The 17,289-nt window shown below is 35.2% G+C and overlaps 1 protein-coding gene across 3 annotated transcripts in view; it reads right to left on the reverse strand.

Moving 5' to 3' along the window:
- ABCA8 (ATP binding cassette subfamily A member 8) overlaps positions 1-17,289 on the reverse strand; it is a 69,708-nt gene that overhangs the window by 29,335 nt on the left and 23,084 nt on the right. For all 3 annotated transcript variants that reach the window (XM_033091561.1, XM_033091560.1, XM_033091559.1), the window contains 11 exons: positions 16,857-17,042; positions 15,628-15,775; positions 12,670-12,838; positions 10,784-10,842; positions 10,085-10,195; positions 9,103-9,278; positions 8,522-8,641; positions 8,162-8,300; positions 7,463-7,553; positions 4,293-4,432; positions 733-852 (listed from right to left, as the gene is read on the reverse strand). In XM_033091561.1, coding sequence (XP_032947452.1) covers positions 733-852; positions 4,293-4,432; positions 7,463-7,553; positions 8,162-8,300; positions 8,522-8,641; positions 9,103-9,278; positions 10,085-10,195; positions 10,784-10,842; positions 12,670-12,838; positions 15,628-15,775; positions 16,857-17,042 — 1,459 coding nt within the window. The remainder of the gene's footprint in view (positions 1-732; positions 853-4,292; positions 4,433-7,462; positions 7,554-8,161; positions 8,301-8,521; positions 8,642-9,102; positions 9,279-10,084; positions 10,196-10,783; positions 10,843-12,669; positions 12,839-15,627; positions 15,776-16,856; positions 17,043-17,289) is intronic.

The raw sequence follows: 17,289 nt of genomic DNA on the forward strand, positions 1-17,289 counted from the left end.
TAAGACATAGTCAAAATGTCAAAGCCAACAACAAAAAGAGAATCTTGAAAGCAAGAGCAGTGAAGCAACTCATCATACAAAGAGATCCTCAATAAGGTCCAAAGCTGATTTCTCATCAGAAACCACGGAGACGAGCATGCAGTGAGATGACTAGTCAAAGTAGTTGAAGAGACAGATTTAGAGTAAATGTTTTGTCTGAAATTGCTCTTGGAAAATGGGATGAGGGCTATGAGCCGTGGATAAAAGGAAACGGTCCATCTACCAAGACAGACTGGCAGTAGAGGTAACAAATGTCACGAGGATGTATTTCACCTTTAGATATGCTTGCCTGAGAACAGCCTTAATCATGGAACCCCACATTGTGTAATCACATCTTTGGATGGTGTCTTCTTGAGTTACCGTGTTTTCCCAAAAGTGAGGCTAGCCGGACAGTTCTAATACGTCTTTTGGAGCAAAAATTAATATAAGTCCCAGTATTGTATTATATTATATTATATTATATTATATTATATTATATTATATTATATTATATTATATTATATTATTATATAACACTCGGTCTTATATTGCAGTTAAATAGTTAAATAAGACTGGGACTTATATTAATTTTTGCTCCAAAAGACGCATTAGAGCTGATTGTCCGGCTAGGTCTTATTTTCGGGGAAACACAGTATATACTGCAGTAGGGGTTGTGAATAGCTTTATGCTATAATTTTCATGCATTTTATTTACCTGGTTCATTAACAGTTGATTTTCCTTCTAGTTTTAGGAACACCTCATTCAACGTTGTCATGGAAACACCATAATTCTCAATGCCCAGGCCAGCACAGAAATCCAGCTCCTCATAAAGTGCTAAAGAACACATACACAGTAGCAAATCAAAACAACAAAAATCACAAGGGAACTGAGGACAACTTTTCAAACTTAAATGCTCAAATATATGAATTATGCTTGTGATACGTCAGACATTTTAAAAACTAAAATTTCATGATAAGTAACATTCTTCAAATCTATATATTATTTTTTATTTTATATTGTGTTACAGCTCATACATTAACTTCTTTTGATCCAATATTAATTTATATTGATATTAAAATTTCATTTTAGTTTTCTTCTGACTTGCTTTTGAAATTTAATAGTGGAACTTCAGATTTTTTTCAACTCTAAGCCTAATTAATTGAAGAGTCTTTTCCAGAAAACAGATACAAATGGGAGCCATTTGTGCTTTAACCAACAAAAGGTATAGAAGTAATTTTTTGAGAATTAGTTGGGAAGTGCAGAATTTTCTTCAGTTCAGAAAAACACCTGTCAAATAAAGTAGACTGGATATAAATTATTTTTTAAAATTTCTGCTTTTGACTATGGAAGGAAAAACTTCACAAGATCTAATAGAGACTCAGGAATTGACTTGGAATTTTCTTGGGATGGTAGGAAATTGTGATAGTATTCTCTTTAGCAATTCTGTATCCATTCATTCCTCAGTTCATTCACCAATAACACTTTTGCATCAGTCATTGCTCTTAAAACAAGGAGCAATGTCCCTGCCCACATGGATTTGAATTATAATGGTTAATTAAATGAAGCTTAAATAAAAACCTAGTTTTAAATTCTAGTACGATTACAGAAATTCTGAGGCTTCAACCTGGAGTTTCTCCCTGGGCGAAAGGATAAGTTAAAAGTTTTCTCTCTTGATTATAGCGCTGTATACAGAAAGGTAGAGAAGTCAGATTTAAACTGCTAATGCGTATTACATGTCATTCTTCCGTTTCCCTAAAATTATACAAACTATTCTAAATTACAAGTATTATTAAAACACATTAATTAGAGTTTGATTGACACTTTGCCTGATGGTTCTAAGGAATACTTGTATTGTCACCATAAAATGTATATGTGGGTAATTTATGTGTCTTTGTTACCCACACATAAGGCGAGGTTAATTATTTCAACCACTCAGTGCAGGCCCTCATCGTGCCCCGTTACCAGGGAGCAGAGCCTCTGACTGCTGAACGTAATTAGTAAACTTTTTCCCTTTTCTAATTAAACTCTTTATTTTGAGATAATTTTAGGTCCACATGCAGTTGTAAAAAAAAATAATAATACAGAGAGATCTGTACACTTCACTCAGTTTCCCCCAATGGTAACATCTTAAAAAGCCACAGTACAACATCACAGCCAGGATATTGGCATGAGTACAACCAAGACAGAGAAGTTTCCATCACCACAAGGATCACGGTACCCATTTTACAGCCACACCCATATCTCTCCTGACCCCATCTCCTCCTAACCCGTGGCAGCTATTTATCTGTTCTCCATGTTCACAATTTTGTTATTTCAAGAGTGGTACATAAATTAAACCTTACAGTGTGTCACCTTTTAGAATTGGCTTTTTCCACTGAGCCTAATTCTCTGAATACTCATCTAGGTTTTTGCAAATACCAGTCATTAGCCTCCTGCTTTTTATTATTGAGTGGTGTTGCATGTTACAGACATACAAATTATTTAACCATTCACTCATTACAGGGCATCTGGGTTGTGTCAGTTTTTGTCTATTCCAGATAAAGTTGTTGTGAACATTTATGTACAGGTTTTTGCGTGAACATGTTTTCATATATTTAGGATACATACCCAGCAGTGCAATTACTTGGATCTATGGTAGCTGCAGGTTTACTGTTTTAAAGAAACTGCAAACTCTTTTCCAGAGTAGCTATGCTAGTTTATTTTCCCACTAGCAATGCAGGAGTGATGGGTTTTCTCTACATCCTAGCCAGAATTTAATGTTATCACTATTTAAAAATTCTTTTTAGCCATTCTAATAAGTATTTAGTGATATCTCATAGTGGTTTTAATTTGGATTTCCCTAATGACACACGATATTGGACATATTTTCATATGCTTGTTTGCCATCTGTGTATCTTCTCCAGTGAAATGTCTCCTTATATCTTTTGCCCAATTTCCAGTTGGGTTGTGTGTTTTTTATAGCTAAGTTTTCAGTGTTCTTTATACACTCTGGATACCTTTATGAGACACACAGTTCAGAAAATTCTTTCTGACCGTCTGTAGCTTGTTTTGTTTTTATCCTCTTAACAGGATCTTTTACAAAGCAAAGGTTTCTAATTTTGATGAAGTACAATTTATAATTTTTTCCTTTTATGGATTATGATTTTGGTGTCAAGTCTAAGGTCTCTTTGCCTAGTCATATATCCTAGGAGATACAGATTTTCTCCAATTTATTTTTAAAAATATTTATGGTTTCATATTATATATTTAAGCCCAGGATTTATATCTAATTAATTTCTATATAAGATATGAGACTTAGGTAAAGGTTCATTTTTATGCCTGTGGATGTACTTGTCCCAGCACCATTTGTTGAAAAGGCTATCTTTTCTTTATCAAATTGCTTTTCCATTTTTGTTAAAAATCAGTTGGGCATATTTGTGTGGGTCTGTTTCTCAATTCTCCATACTGTTCTATCTATGTATCTGTCACTTTGCCAATCCCACACAATCTTGGTTATTCCAAGATTCCAAGGTTATTCCAAGGTGGCACAATGCCATAGCTCACCGCCCTGTCTCAGCAGAGGCCTGACAAAATTCACAGCTGCCTGTTTCTCCCTGGAGAGCAAACGAGTTGACAGAGCAAAAGATCAGAATCTCTGACCAGGTTGATGGGTGGGGGGCCTTCTCCCATACAAAGCCAGACTATGCAAACTGGGGGAAGTGTCCACTTTGTCTAATTTGCAGACATCAACCCAGACAGTCAAGGAAAATGAAAATCCATCAGCCAACGATGTTCCAAACAAAGGAACAAGATAAATCTCCAGCAACTGACCCTAATGAAATGGAGCTATGTGATTTACCCGACAGAGAAATTATAACAGCCGTCGTAAAGTAAACTCTTAATGTGTTAGCCTGAAAAATCCAAAGTTATCACAAAAGTCTTCTTAAGAGAAGAACTAGCCATATTATGGGATTGTTTAACATAATGGTGAAGCCAGAGGTTTTTAACCATTTGTGTTTAGGCATGGTTATGAATACTAGAATATACTGTTGCACACTACAAAGGGAATGAAGGACTAAAAAAACTCCCTAAATTGACCAAACATTATAATGCAATAATTGGAATATAATATTTTCCACTGTAGATAAAATAATCAGTTGTTATACAATTATTTGTATCATGTTTCAAATATCTGAAGACATGCTAGGCTCTCAATAAATGTTAGTAACAATAATCATTAATATTATTATGAATATTATTTATGTATTTCATTTTGTGGTGCTCATGTACATTACCTGGAAATCTATTTGTTCTTTCTAAGGGCAATGTATAGACAAGTTTTCCTTCACTTTCTGCCGATAATTTGGCATCAGGGATGTGCTGTTTAACAAGTGATGTTATTTTTTCCTGAACACACATTTCATTCAACTGCAAACTGGGGTTCAAAAAAATATATGTTATTTGACATCATCTCCAATAGCATGAAGAAAATGACTAGTCTCTATGGGATAAAGAAAAAAATCAATTAAAATCTAATGCAAGAAATAGGTAATCCAAACATGAAATAAGAGGACCAAAAAAAATTAGGTCATATAAATGTGATAGGGGAAATCAAAGAATGAGCTAATCAGAATTATGGGTCAGGTTGTTCAGGAATGATTCCCAGAGAAGGTCAATACTGACGCAGGTCTTTAAGGGGAGAAAGCTACAGAGTAGGGATGCCAGGGACACAACACGGCAAGGTCAGGACTATACAAGATGGAAAATGTTGAAGATTTTTCGAAGGGAGTTTACATTGGCTAAATGGGATTGTTGTATTAGGAAAGAACAAGGGGCTTTTGATAGGCATAGATACAAAACAGATTCAGTTATCCAATTTAGTCATTCAGTTATTCAATTTAGTCATCCAATGCAAATGTGTTATTTCTCTAGTATGTGACAAAAATTACCCTAAATGCTGAGGGTGCAATGGAATAAAACAGCATTGTCCTGCTCTTATGGAGTCTAATGACTAAAGGGAGAGACGGAAAGAAAACAAGTAAAGAAACAGATAAATACAATAATTACCAAAAGGGGTAAGTGGTATGAGGAAATGGGGTTATAGATAGAAACGAATTAGGGATAAATGTGTGTTTGGGTTGGTGGATCACTAATTTGGCTTTCTTTGTAGTGCTAACACCAGAACTTTGACAAAGAACAAAGTATCACTGAGAAAATAAGTACCCATTTAAAAACACCAACGTAGAAAAAGACACAAAACTATTAATCAAAGTTATGAAGGATACAGTAGATAAAATGCTGGTAATGACTTCGAAACTTGGTTTTGCCATTTAAAATGTGTTATTTAAACTATCTGAACAGTTTCCTCATTCGTACGATGGAATAATGATTGCTAACATCTGGGGTTCTAAGAAGTTAAGTACTGGTGATGTCTGTACTTAGCAAGCCCTTAAAAATGGTAGCCATTTTATTTGTCAAATGCTTGAATCAAAATTATTCTACTTACTCACAAGGTATTATGACCATACAAGGATAGATGCCCTATTTAGAAGCAGTAAAATCCATTAAGGGAATGAAGCAAAAATATCATTGTTGTTCCCCATAATGATGCTGTCTCCTGAGTTAAAAACAATTCAAGAAACATTTCTTGGCCACTGACGAGAACTTGTGGTGGGCACTAGAGGGCTGTATGAGCGTACAGGCTTATCGCTTGGAAGAGGATCGTCAACAAACTTTTTCTGTAAATGGCTAGACAGTAAATATTTTAGGCTTTGTGAGCCGTTAGATCTCTGTTGCAACTATTCAACACTGCCTGCCATTATTATGTGGAAGCAGCCATGGCCAATACCTAAAAAAACGGGAGGGGCTGTGCTCCAATCAAACTTGATTTACAAAAACAGTACAAGGGTTGGATTTGGCTCATGGGTCATAGTTTACTGACCCTGATTTAGGAAAAGAAATAAAGCAATTACACAAATTATTATCCAGGAGACCCATGAATTTGTCAGAGATCCTGACTAGCATTTTTTACGTTGAGAACGTGTTATGTTGCCAGGCAATAGGCTGGTCAGCATCTCATTGATTTTTTCTATAACCTTTACTTGTAACTAGCATTATTACTCCTACTTTATAAGTGAGAAAACTGAGTTTTAGAGAGTTTATTTAATTTCCCAGAAGAGAATAAAACAAAGTGTCTTAAGCAATCAAAACAGTGGGACAATACACAGAGATGTAAGATTGATAAAGGCCACCCGAGGTAGCATTCAAATAACCCTTTAGGACTTCAACGGGTCAAAATAGGCTCAAAAAACCTTGCCAGCCTCAGGAAATAACCTCGAACAATGAGAACTGTGAGCCATGATGGGTATGTGCAAGGAACAATGAGTATGTCATTGTGCCTAGACGGTATTGAATTGAGTAAGGGCAAATTAGACATGAGAGTCATGAGAAGGTGAGCCACTCCACCTTATGGAGTTTGGACTCTGATAGGTAAAGTGGAACTACTGGAGTTTTTGTTTGTTTGTTTGCTTTGTCTTGTTGTCACGTTGTTTCTTTCTTTTTAAAGTGTAGATGGTGTAAATCAGAGAGGTCCTTTAGAAACACTGACAGATTCATGTATAAATTAAAAAGTAATTTAAAATATGGATTTGGATACTAGACTTCGAAGTTAAAAGTATCCAGGTTCCATTCTTGGCTCTACCATGTGTATTAACCAAGGGATCCTGTAATTTCCTCTATAGAGTAAAAGTAACAACCATTCCTCCCTCAAAACAATAAAAGATTTAAATAAAATAATGTTAAGAATCTTATCTCTGAATCAATACATAACAGCTAGAATATGCTACTATTCAAAATAATGATAAACATAAAAGGGAGAGGATAGAAAAGAGAGGAAGAACAAGAAAGAAGAGGAGGATTTAGGAATAGGAGGAGAAGCAAAGAGCCTACGTAAGAAACGATGTAAACACTTGGGTGAGATGATGATGGTGTGAAATATGTGTCAGTTGAGAAAGTTCCCTGAATACATACTTCCCTTAATTAACAAACAACGGTTTGTGGATATATTTTCTATCACATTTATCTGAACTTTTTTGTTATTTTATATTCCCAGTCTCTAAATAGGTATATACAAGCATCTGTGTATAATAATCAAAGGGTTTCTTTTGTGTTGCCATGTGTTCCTTCAAATATCATGCCTTACTCTAGCCCAGGGGTGTCCAAACTATGGCCCACGGGCCAACTGCGGCCCATGATCCATTGTTAATTGGCCCGCAGCAAATTCCAAAAATATATTTAGTTTACTTAAATAAACCAGGTGAGGCAATACGTACCTCACCTCGAGTGAGTGGCCCGGCTGTTTCTGTATTTTACCGCATATGGCCCGTGGTAAAAAACGTTGAAAAAAGTTTGGACACACCTGCTCTAGCCCATTTCTCATTCTTCCAGTCTCCTCAAAAGGCCATACCTTAAGTGATATCCAATCCCCCATTTCTTCTTCAGAAACAGAGAAGAACCTGCACACTTCAGCTTCCCTTTGGAGAGAAACACTTTCCTATCTGAAACGGAAGAAGCAAAGAAGAAAGTCTGTTAAAAAGTTGCCCATCCTTTCCCAAGAAAAGACAGGGAATTGTCTCTATGACCTAACCTGAATTCAGAAGCTTGTACACTTTTAAATACGGGTTTTAATAAAGACTCATGGAAGTAGACAAATTTCAATCTTATTTATATACTTTAAATAAGTATATAGGCTATTGTTTTGCCATCCAATCAGTTGGGAGGTTAGGTAGATATATGTCTTCTAATATAGAGAATGAACACATTATACATTTTAGTGGACCAAACATCCAAATCGTTTGCCTATTTCAAGTTGATTTACCTCAATTTGGAGTAAAAGGATTAATGCCTTAGAATATAGACTCACTTTGCCATGAGTTTCCTGGCAGATCATGCCCTTGTATAATCAAATGACACAAAATTCTAGGAGAAACATGGAAATGGTTGGAAGTGAGACTCTTTGGGCACAGTTCATATTATTACTGGCTGTTCAAATTGCCAGATACAGCTAGATGACCAGATTACGAAATACAGCTGCTCAGAATATAATCCATATTTTTCAAATCTCACAAAATCTTTATCATGATACTTAAAGGAAGCCAGCAATTACCAGCCAGAATGTCAGCCTCATCCATGAACTGGGTACTGAAGAGGATCACATGATCTGTTTTCCTCTCTTTTAGGAAGTTCCATACTTGGTGCCTTGAAAAGGGATCCAATCCAGCAGTTGGTTCATCCAGTAGGAAAATCTACAGAAGAGGGATGTATATGAACGAATTTTCCAGAACACATGTTGAAATCACATTATTTATATTTAAAAGGGCATTGTGGTTAGGATTTTTGTTCTTATATTTAATGTCCCATCATAAATATTTTATCACAGATGTCCTTTGCAAATAAAGGTTTGAACTACTACCAGAAGTTTCATTTTTAAAAATTTGAATGCATCTCTAAATTTAGTCTGACTTACCTGAGGCTCTCCTAAAACGGCAATCCCAAAGGTGAGTTTTCTTTTTTGTCCACCACTTAAGTTTTGAACAAGGATGTCCTGAATATTTTTCATTTCCAATTCCAGCAAAACTCCTTGTATCTAACCAAATGATAACATTTATGTCACAAACCAAGATTTCTTTCTTTTTTCCTTTTTAAATTTATAAATACAAGGCTGTAAAGTGTAATGGTTAAAAGCATGGATATCGAGCCAGGCTGACTAGATCTGAATACCTCTCCACATTAACTAGCTGCATAATCTTGGTCAAGTTACTTGCTCTCTTGAACCTCTATTTCCACATGTGTAAAATGGGGGTTATAATAATACCTACTTCATAGGGTCGTTGTGAGGAATAAATTAATTATTATATTTAAAGTTAAGGGAAATGCTTGGCATATTGTAAATTATACAATAATGTTAGATATTATCTAAATTGAATTTTTGTCCAACCCTCATACAATGATTTGCACAAAGCTAATTTGATGAAAGCATAAAAACTCAGTACAAATAGTTATCAATCTCATTTTGACCAATACGTTAATTCTAACATATTTATGTACCTCTTTCTCCACTTCCTGTGGCTGAATCCCTTTTATTTTAGCAAACAGCCTGAGGTTTTCTCTCACAGTGAGGAAGTCAAATTGTACATTGAATTGTGGACAAACTCCAGTGAGCTTGCTGATATTTTCTAGGTCAGCCATTTCTGAAAGTTTATTATTATATATGGTGACTGAACCTGTAACAAAGATTAAAAGTTAACATCAAGATAATGCTTATGTTGAGATTTTTCTAAATGAAAAGTCACCATATATTCATTAATTACAGTTTAGATATATATGATCTTATCTTTAAGGTTAAATTTAGGCATTATGAACTTCCATTTTAGTAGTGTGGTATATGGGGGTGGGGGTGCAGGGAGAAAGGTCCCCTCTGCAGCCTTTTCCTTTTAGATGTAGTCTATTTATCCATCCCTCACATTTAGGTTTGGCTATATAACAGATGCAATCTTAACAAATGTGATATAAGTAGAGGTTGTGAAGTGCCTCTGGGATTTGCCATCTCTTTGCTTCTGGGATAATGGACACCGCTGGGTGAAGAATCCCAGACTAACCTCCTGGAGGATCAAAGTCCATGTAGGAAGAGAGGCACTATGGCCCTAACAGAAGCCCCTCATATGTGAGTGAGGCATCCAGCCCCAGCCATTTTAGTCCAGACAGAAAAACTGCCAGTCAATCCACAGAATCATGAGAAATGATAAACCATTTTTATTTTAAGTCATTAGTTTTGGGGATGCTTGTCATGCAGCAAAAGCTAACAGATACAAGATGGAATGCTAAATGGAACTAATGACCATAAAAGTAATTATCATGAAATACTCAAATTCCATATATACCAATTAAATATTGCATACCTCTATAGAATAATACTATAAATTAACTTCTATTTTCCCCTAGTCATCTGTGTTTGTGATTAATGATCAGGAGAATTTTACATTAACAGCTGATTTACTTGATAACCTGACTTTGGAAGAAAACCTCTTACCTTTGGTGGGAAGAGATAACCCACTAAGAATGTTTAGGAGTGTTGATTTTCCAGCTCCACTGTGACCAAGTATTGCAGTAATTTGGCCTTCATATATGTCAAATACCAGATCTAGGAAGAAAAAAGAAAAGAAAAGAAGGATGGAAGAAAGGATGGAAAAGTAGGGAGTTAGAAATGAAAACAATTAAAACTACAGATTTATTATGAAGTTAATGATTTGTCTTCTAATTTTCTTGAATGGCGTTGTTTTCTAAATTTGAATATACTGGGTTATTAAATTTAAAAAGCACCCTTTTATAAACTTATATGTTGATCATGTTTTGAAATTTTGAAAATTATTTGGGTTAGAGGGAGGAAACATGTTAGGTTCATTGAGAAATATTTATATTTCTAAATATATATATATATATGTATATATATATATATATATATATATATATATATATATATATATATATACCTAAATATATATATTTATAAAACATACTCATTTTTTTTTAACTTTTATGCAGTAGAAGTAATGTGTTGAAAGAAAAATTTTATCATGCGGCTCAAATAATTAATTTCAAAGTATGAAATACCACCAGTAATTGCTCACCAAGAGCAAAAGGAAAAAAAGAATTAATATTAGGAAATCAATATCAATATAATAACTAAATTGTTCTTTTTTTTCTTTTTCTTTTTTTTTTTTTTTTTTACCTTTCAAAGCTTCGATTTTATCAGATTTTCCTTTATATTCTTTTGTAACCTTTCTGATTCTGAAAAGAAAAGAAAAGAGACTTGAAGGTATGACAATTTTCTTCAGTTTGTAATTCTACTTTTGGTTGACAGGACTGGATGACTCTCCTGCTCAGGATATAGGAAGATCTGGGATTTCACTCTCACGCAGTCATGCTTGTGTCAGAGAATCAGCTAGAATACTGCTTCCAGCCTTGGCTGCACATTAGCTTCACCTGAGGAGTTTTAAAAGTTTACCTATGCTGGGAGCCCATCACCAGATCTTCTGATGCCAAAGACTGAGGTGTGGCCTGACAGTGTGGAGAACCAGCAACATCTCTAAACTGCAAACCCAAGGGAGTTAGACCGAGTTTTGCGTAACATGGGCATCCAATACTGAAAGGCTCATTGTGAACTACTGGCTCAGGTTGGAGATATCTTTGTTTATGCTGACTCAAGGTCTCCAGAGGTTGGTTATGCAGTACAAGGGAGAGAGGCGAAGATCACAATGTGAGAGTTTTACAGTCCTACCTAACTGAGCTCATTCCAACTATAACATTCAGTAGCTCTGTTACCTTAACCAATGTACTTATTCTGGGTAAATTTTAGCTGTTGCAGCCTGAAAAATTGGAGTGCTCTAGGGTGGTGTTGAAAAGTGAGGAAAATATTTCATCTCACATACTTGGTGTTTGGTTCTGGTAGATATTCAGTATATATACAGTAATTTTGGTTAGATTATGAGCCTGGTAATAGAAAGCAATGGAATCAGCATCTGCTGGTTGCTGTTATAGGTCTGGAATCCTAGGCACTTTATTTTATTCTATCAGGTAAAACTATAATTCATAAACTGAATCAAATTTATGTTTCTTATTTTGTCATCTACTATTCATCCAATGACTCAGGCTCCATTCATATAGAACTGTGTAACTAGATTTCCTCACTTCTGTTTTAATCCCATTTTATCATGGTTTCATAGCATCTTTAGTTGGGTGAGGTGCTAAAGAGATAGAAGAGAAATAAAAAGAAACACATAAATACGTCAAATAAAGCCATTATTTTGCTCGAAGCTGCTCTGTGGAGGTTAAACCTCGCTTGGGTTATAAATAAACCTCGCATGGAAAATAAATATGGAACAGGTTAAAATGAAAATGGAACGGTTCTAGAAGCTTAGCAGGCTGAAAGAATCTGAGACAGTTCACAGAGGACTGACACGTGCTGGTCATGGATGGACATGTCATATTTGAACAGTCAGGAACTTTGAGGACTGTTTTCCTATTTATTTTTTGAATTTGGAAATAGAAGTTACCAGCGCCTTACAAAGCACACGTTTTGCTGTCAGACAGAATGAGGATTTGCATAACTCTACAAGGCACATCTCCATCAATTCGCTTTGTTTATATCTATGTCTATTCTTCATTGCTCGTCCCTACTCTTTCATCCTCTTTGAAAAGGCAATAAATAGACGTTTAGACGAGACGTTTAAAAATCTGAGAGAATAAAATAAGGAGTATAATAAATGAGGTGGGGGCAAAGTGTGAATGAATGAGTCCAGGTCAAGAAATGAGTGAGGCTGAGTCTGAGGAAGGAGAAGAGAAACAACAGACAAAAGACTGAGAATCTAGGGAAGGGTTTTATTGAATTGTCTTTGTGGGTGAAATCTAAGTTTGTATTTAATGTAAACGTCAACACTATAAGACAACAAGGGGTAAAGGAACTTTTCTTGAAACTGGAAGTGGGAAGTGTTGGACGTCGCATGGATGAGGTTTGTGGGAGTGATCCATAGGGCACGCAAGAGAACTCTGCTTGTTTCTGGTGCTAACTACTAGCTTCTCAGCCTTCAGCCTGTTCTCCATTTGCATCCTTGTTACCTGATGGCTTCTTTTCCGTGGAATTCTGGAGACACTGGTTCAAAAGAATCATTAGATGAAGGATCAACATCTATTTCACTTTCAAAGGCCACACGAGCAGCCTTATGTTGTCGTGACCAAAATGAGGACTTCAGGAAAAACAAGGGTGAAAGTCGACGTCCGTATTCATCTACATGGCCGGGAGACAAACATGGGGTCAATGACCACTTTATGGGAGGATAACCCCGAGGCAGCATAGCAATGCAAGCATTTTGGCAATAAACCTGAATGCATGGTCAACACACAACAAAATGTATGTTTTGACATGTGCAGCTTCATAAGGGAAAAAAAAATCACTAAGCTGTCTCCATTATCATAATTGATCTTATAGGAAGAAATGAAACTGTGATTTTAAAAAACTCAGAAGGACTTTAAATAAATGTTAACACTCTTCTTAACCTCTCGAAAGCCAGATATTACAAGAGCAAGATATGCCAGGCATGCTGAATTCTATGTAGAAGTCTAGGGGTCATTACACAGAAAAAGGAAGAAAAAAATTAAGAATTGACATCAGATCTATAAAAACAAATATCTGAAGAGGAGAGAGAATAGAATTTAACAAAAGTAAGTGACACACTGTAAGCAAGGGAGAGAATAGGGCAAAAGAATTTATTGAAACATAACACAGAGTAGAATAAAAAAAAAAGCTACTTTGTATTTATGCTTTATCTCATCCCCAAATAATAACTTTCCTCTGGAATGAATTTATCATTTGCTTTAAGAACATATTGTCTATAAATCTCTTTCTGGAAACTAATCCACAGTGCATTTTCACTTAATTGTTACTTCTCTTTTCCTACATGTTAGGAGACATTATGAAATGGAAGAATTATATTTCTTTAATATTCTGCAACTGATGTGCACTGTTAGATTGATGGTGTTTCAAACTTATGTGTACTTTTCACATGGTCAGTTATTCACGCATTCAATAAATATATACCTAGCACTCTCTATATACCTGGCATATGGTATGTTATTAGTTAGTACCCATCTCTTTGATTAGGAAGCCTAGCAAATAAAAGCATGTGGCTATAATTGGATATATCCTGCCACCAGATTTATTAATACATGAATCTGTCATTTTATCTTGTTAATGTTCCTCTCTGCCACTCATATTTCTTATCTTTAAAAGAATTTTGAACAAAGTTACCTTGTTCAAATTCATGCTTAATGAATGGATGATACAAATAATTCCAACATATAATAAAGATATTAGCCCAAAATTGTAGGTCCTGACATCTATTGTTTTGGACTCTTCTAAAAGGCAGAGATAGTTATAGTTCTTAAGGGATTATCTGAAAACAACAACACAAGTCACTACTTCAAGACTTCACTCTCACTCTTTCCCCTCCTTCTTCCCTTTCTACAAGTGTTTGGTCACTGATGACTATTTTTTACCTACTCAATGTGTTTATTTCATTAGCGATTTTCATAATTTTTCCAGCTTTATTGAAGTATGATTGACAAATAAAAAATTGTACAATTTAAGGTGTACAATGTGATGTGTATGAAATAATTACCACCGTCAAACTAATTAACATATCCATCACCTCACAGTTTCCATTTTACTGTGTGTGCCTGTTTGTATGCATTTATGTGGTGAGAACACATGAGCTCTACTCTCTTAGCAAATTTTAAATATACAATTCATTATTATCAGCTGTAGTTACCATGCTGCACATTAGATCTCTAGAACTTATTCGTCTTATAAATGAAAGTTGACCAATATCTTGCATTTCTGCACTCTGCCCCACCCGCGCCTGCAGTCCCCGGTAATCACCACTGTACTCTCTGTTACTACGAGTTTGACTCTTTTAGGTTCCACATGTAAGTGAGGTCATACGGTATGTGTCTTTCTGTGTCCAGCTTATTTCACTTAGCATAATGTCCTCTAGAATCATCCATGCTGCAGCAAATGGTAGAATTTCCTCCTTTTAAAGGACTGAATAATGTTCGTGTGTGTGTGTGTGTGTGTGTGTGTGTGTGTGTGTGTGTGTGTAACATTTTATTTATCTATTCACCCGTTGATGGCCACTGAGTTTGTTTCCATATCTTGGCTACTGTGAATAATGCTGCAATAAACATGGAAGTACAGATATCTCTTTGACACAGTGATTTTATGACCTAGAAGTGGGATGCTGAGTTACATAGAATAATAAAGACCTTTGGATTCTGTTTTGAATAGGAAATACAGAGATGAAAGACACAGACCCTCCCATTGATTATAAAAGGAGAGAAAAAATGAATCAGAATTTCGGCCACAAGTATTTACTGAGTCCCTGGAGTGCACTAGAACCCGAGGTGGGTGCTTGGAGTGCATCTGTGAAGAAAACAGATCCTTTCTTCTGTGGAACTCATGTACTTTTAAGTTGCAAGGTGATAAAAATGAAAAATTATGGCATATTTATTTTCCTATTATAAAACTATGGGGAGCTTTTTAAAAATGTAGATGCCCTGGTTCCACCACTGATTAAAAGAATTAGAATCTCTTGGAGTTGAGTTAGATTTGGTATTTCTTTAAGGTTCCCAGGTGGTTCTGATGTACAGCCAGGGATCAGAACCACTGAGCTGAATAGTTAGACAAAGCAGCTTTCCATGATTAATTTCCATGATTAATAAATACCAAGCCAGACCCACTTAGGAACTAACTTTCTAAGCATCTCTTTAAAAAGAAGCCATGCACTTAGAGTGAAGTTCAAACAAAGGTTAGGGATTCTATAAACAAAATTCAGGCTTTAGTTCTGACCAAATAGCAAAAAATAAAGAACTAATTTGGTCAGTGGCAACAACCTTGTTGATTTCCTTCCTGTTGATGCACAAAGTAGTTCTTAAAATATAAACAACACATGTACGAGGGGATTTGTTTTAGGATATAAAATTATTTAAATGATGTTCGATTTTAATTGGATCACTACTCACTTGGCAAAATTTTTTCAAAATAAATCATCAATGTCAGATAGAGGAAAATATCAAAAGCCAACATAAAATTTGTTGCTATTATTTGATTTGAGTAGTTCGATGAATCAGGAAATGCATTAGAATTCAAATCATAGTCCACACGTAAAAGCTGAAAATTAAAAATTAAAGGAAGTTAGGTTTATGATAAATTTTAAATAGTTAGGTTTAGTATAAAAATAAAATAGCTACTTTTGGCCTCATACCAGGAATGCAAAGTTGAATGAGATTTTATAATTCTCAAATCTATTGGAAAGCATGAGCATGTGACCAACTATAATGCAATTTAGTAATTGCTATGATTAAAAATATGTTCCAAATGAAACTAGAGCATTATGAAGAGGTAGGGAAGTACGGGAAAAGAAGACATTTGAGCTCAGCCTTAGATAAATTTTTAACAAATAAAACACGGGAAACAGGTGTGGTGTTCCTTGAAAATGGCTGCATAAGAGACAATTTGTGCTCTTGGAAAAATCACTGATGTGTTCAAGGAGAACCTGTGGCAAAAGTGGACTGGTCTATAATTTCAAGTTAATGATCACTCAATAACGGATAGGTCATGGTCAACATTACCATTTAATTGAAGGGATGGCAAAGGGAGTTCAATGTGTGAATCAGATAAAGAGAAATAACATTTTATGAACAGAAATGTAAGTTGCTAACCAGTTAATGTGTTTTCAATTAACTTTTAATTTTCTTTCCTTTTACTTTATGGTTTTTACAATCATGTGTGCTATTCAATTACTAAGTCAAAATATGACCTAGAATAGTTGTATAGAATTAAATTTGTAAAATGAAGTTCATTTAAAATTAGTAGCCAAAGAAAGCACTTTATATTGTCTCTAAAGAATTATATATTGACTTTCCATTGATTTACTCACCACATGGCTTATTTTGCTGAGCTAAATATTACCAAAGATTTCTTATTTTTAAATTTAAGTATATAAGTAGAGTTGGTATACGATCTTATACAGGGTATATTAATTTCAGGAGTACAATATAGTGACTCCACATTTTTATACCTTACAGTACTACCAAAGTTTTTAAAAGTTCATCTTTGCAACCTCACAACAGTCTTCACTAGGGTTTTAAACTTTACAGTGCTGACCATTGAAAGGACTACAAACAACTAAATTCCAGAGTGGAAAGGCATTTTGGAAATGTCATTAATAAACAATTAGATTGCTTCTTACCTGGGCCATCCCAACCATGAAGGCAAAGGGGCTAAGAAAACTTAAAGTCCACTCCAAGGATGCAGGAAGGTGTCTGTACAACGCTGTGAATCCCAGGCTCCCCCAAAAGACGGTGAGAAGGAACACGACGAGGCCAGTGAGGAAAGATTTCTTGATCAAGACGCTCATTAGGAAAGCCAAAGCTATCTAAAATGACAGAAGATCCAGTTGGCTTAAGACTTCGTAGTAGCATAATAAAATAAGACATTAAGTATACAAAATTAGAGTTCTATCATTATTCTGTGTATAAAGTACAAAACTATGGTCTGCAGATGGCACCACAAATTAGCATTACAAAACACCACAGGTCACATGGTATTAGCCTACAGAATTTCTTATGCAAACAGAGCAGACAGAGAAGAAAAGGGATACGCAGAATCAGAATCTATTTGGA

The sequence above is a fragment of the Rhinolophus ferrumequinum genome, chromosome 21, assembly GCF_004115265.2.
Source record: "Rhinolophus ferrumequinum isolate MPI-CBG mRhiFer1 chromosome 21, mRhiFer1_v1.p, whole genome shotgun sequence".
NCBI lineage: Eukaryota > Metazoa > Chordata > Mammalia > Chiroptera > Rhinolophidae > Rhinolophus > Rhinolophus ferrumequinum.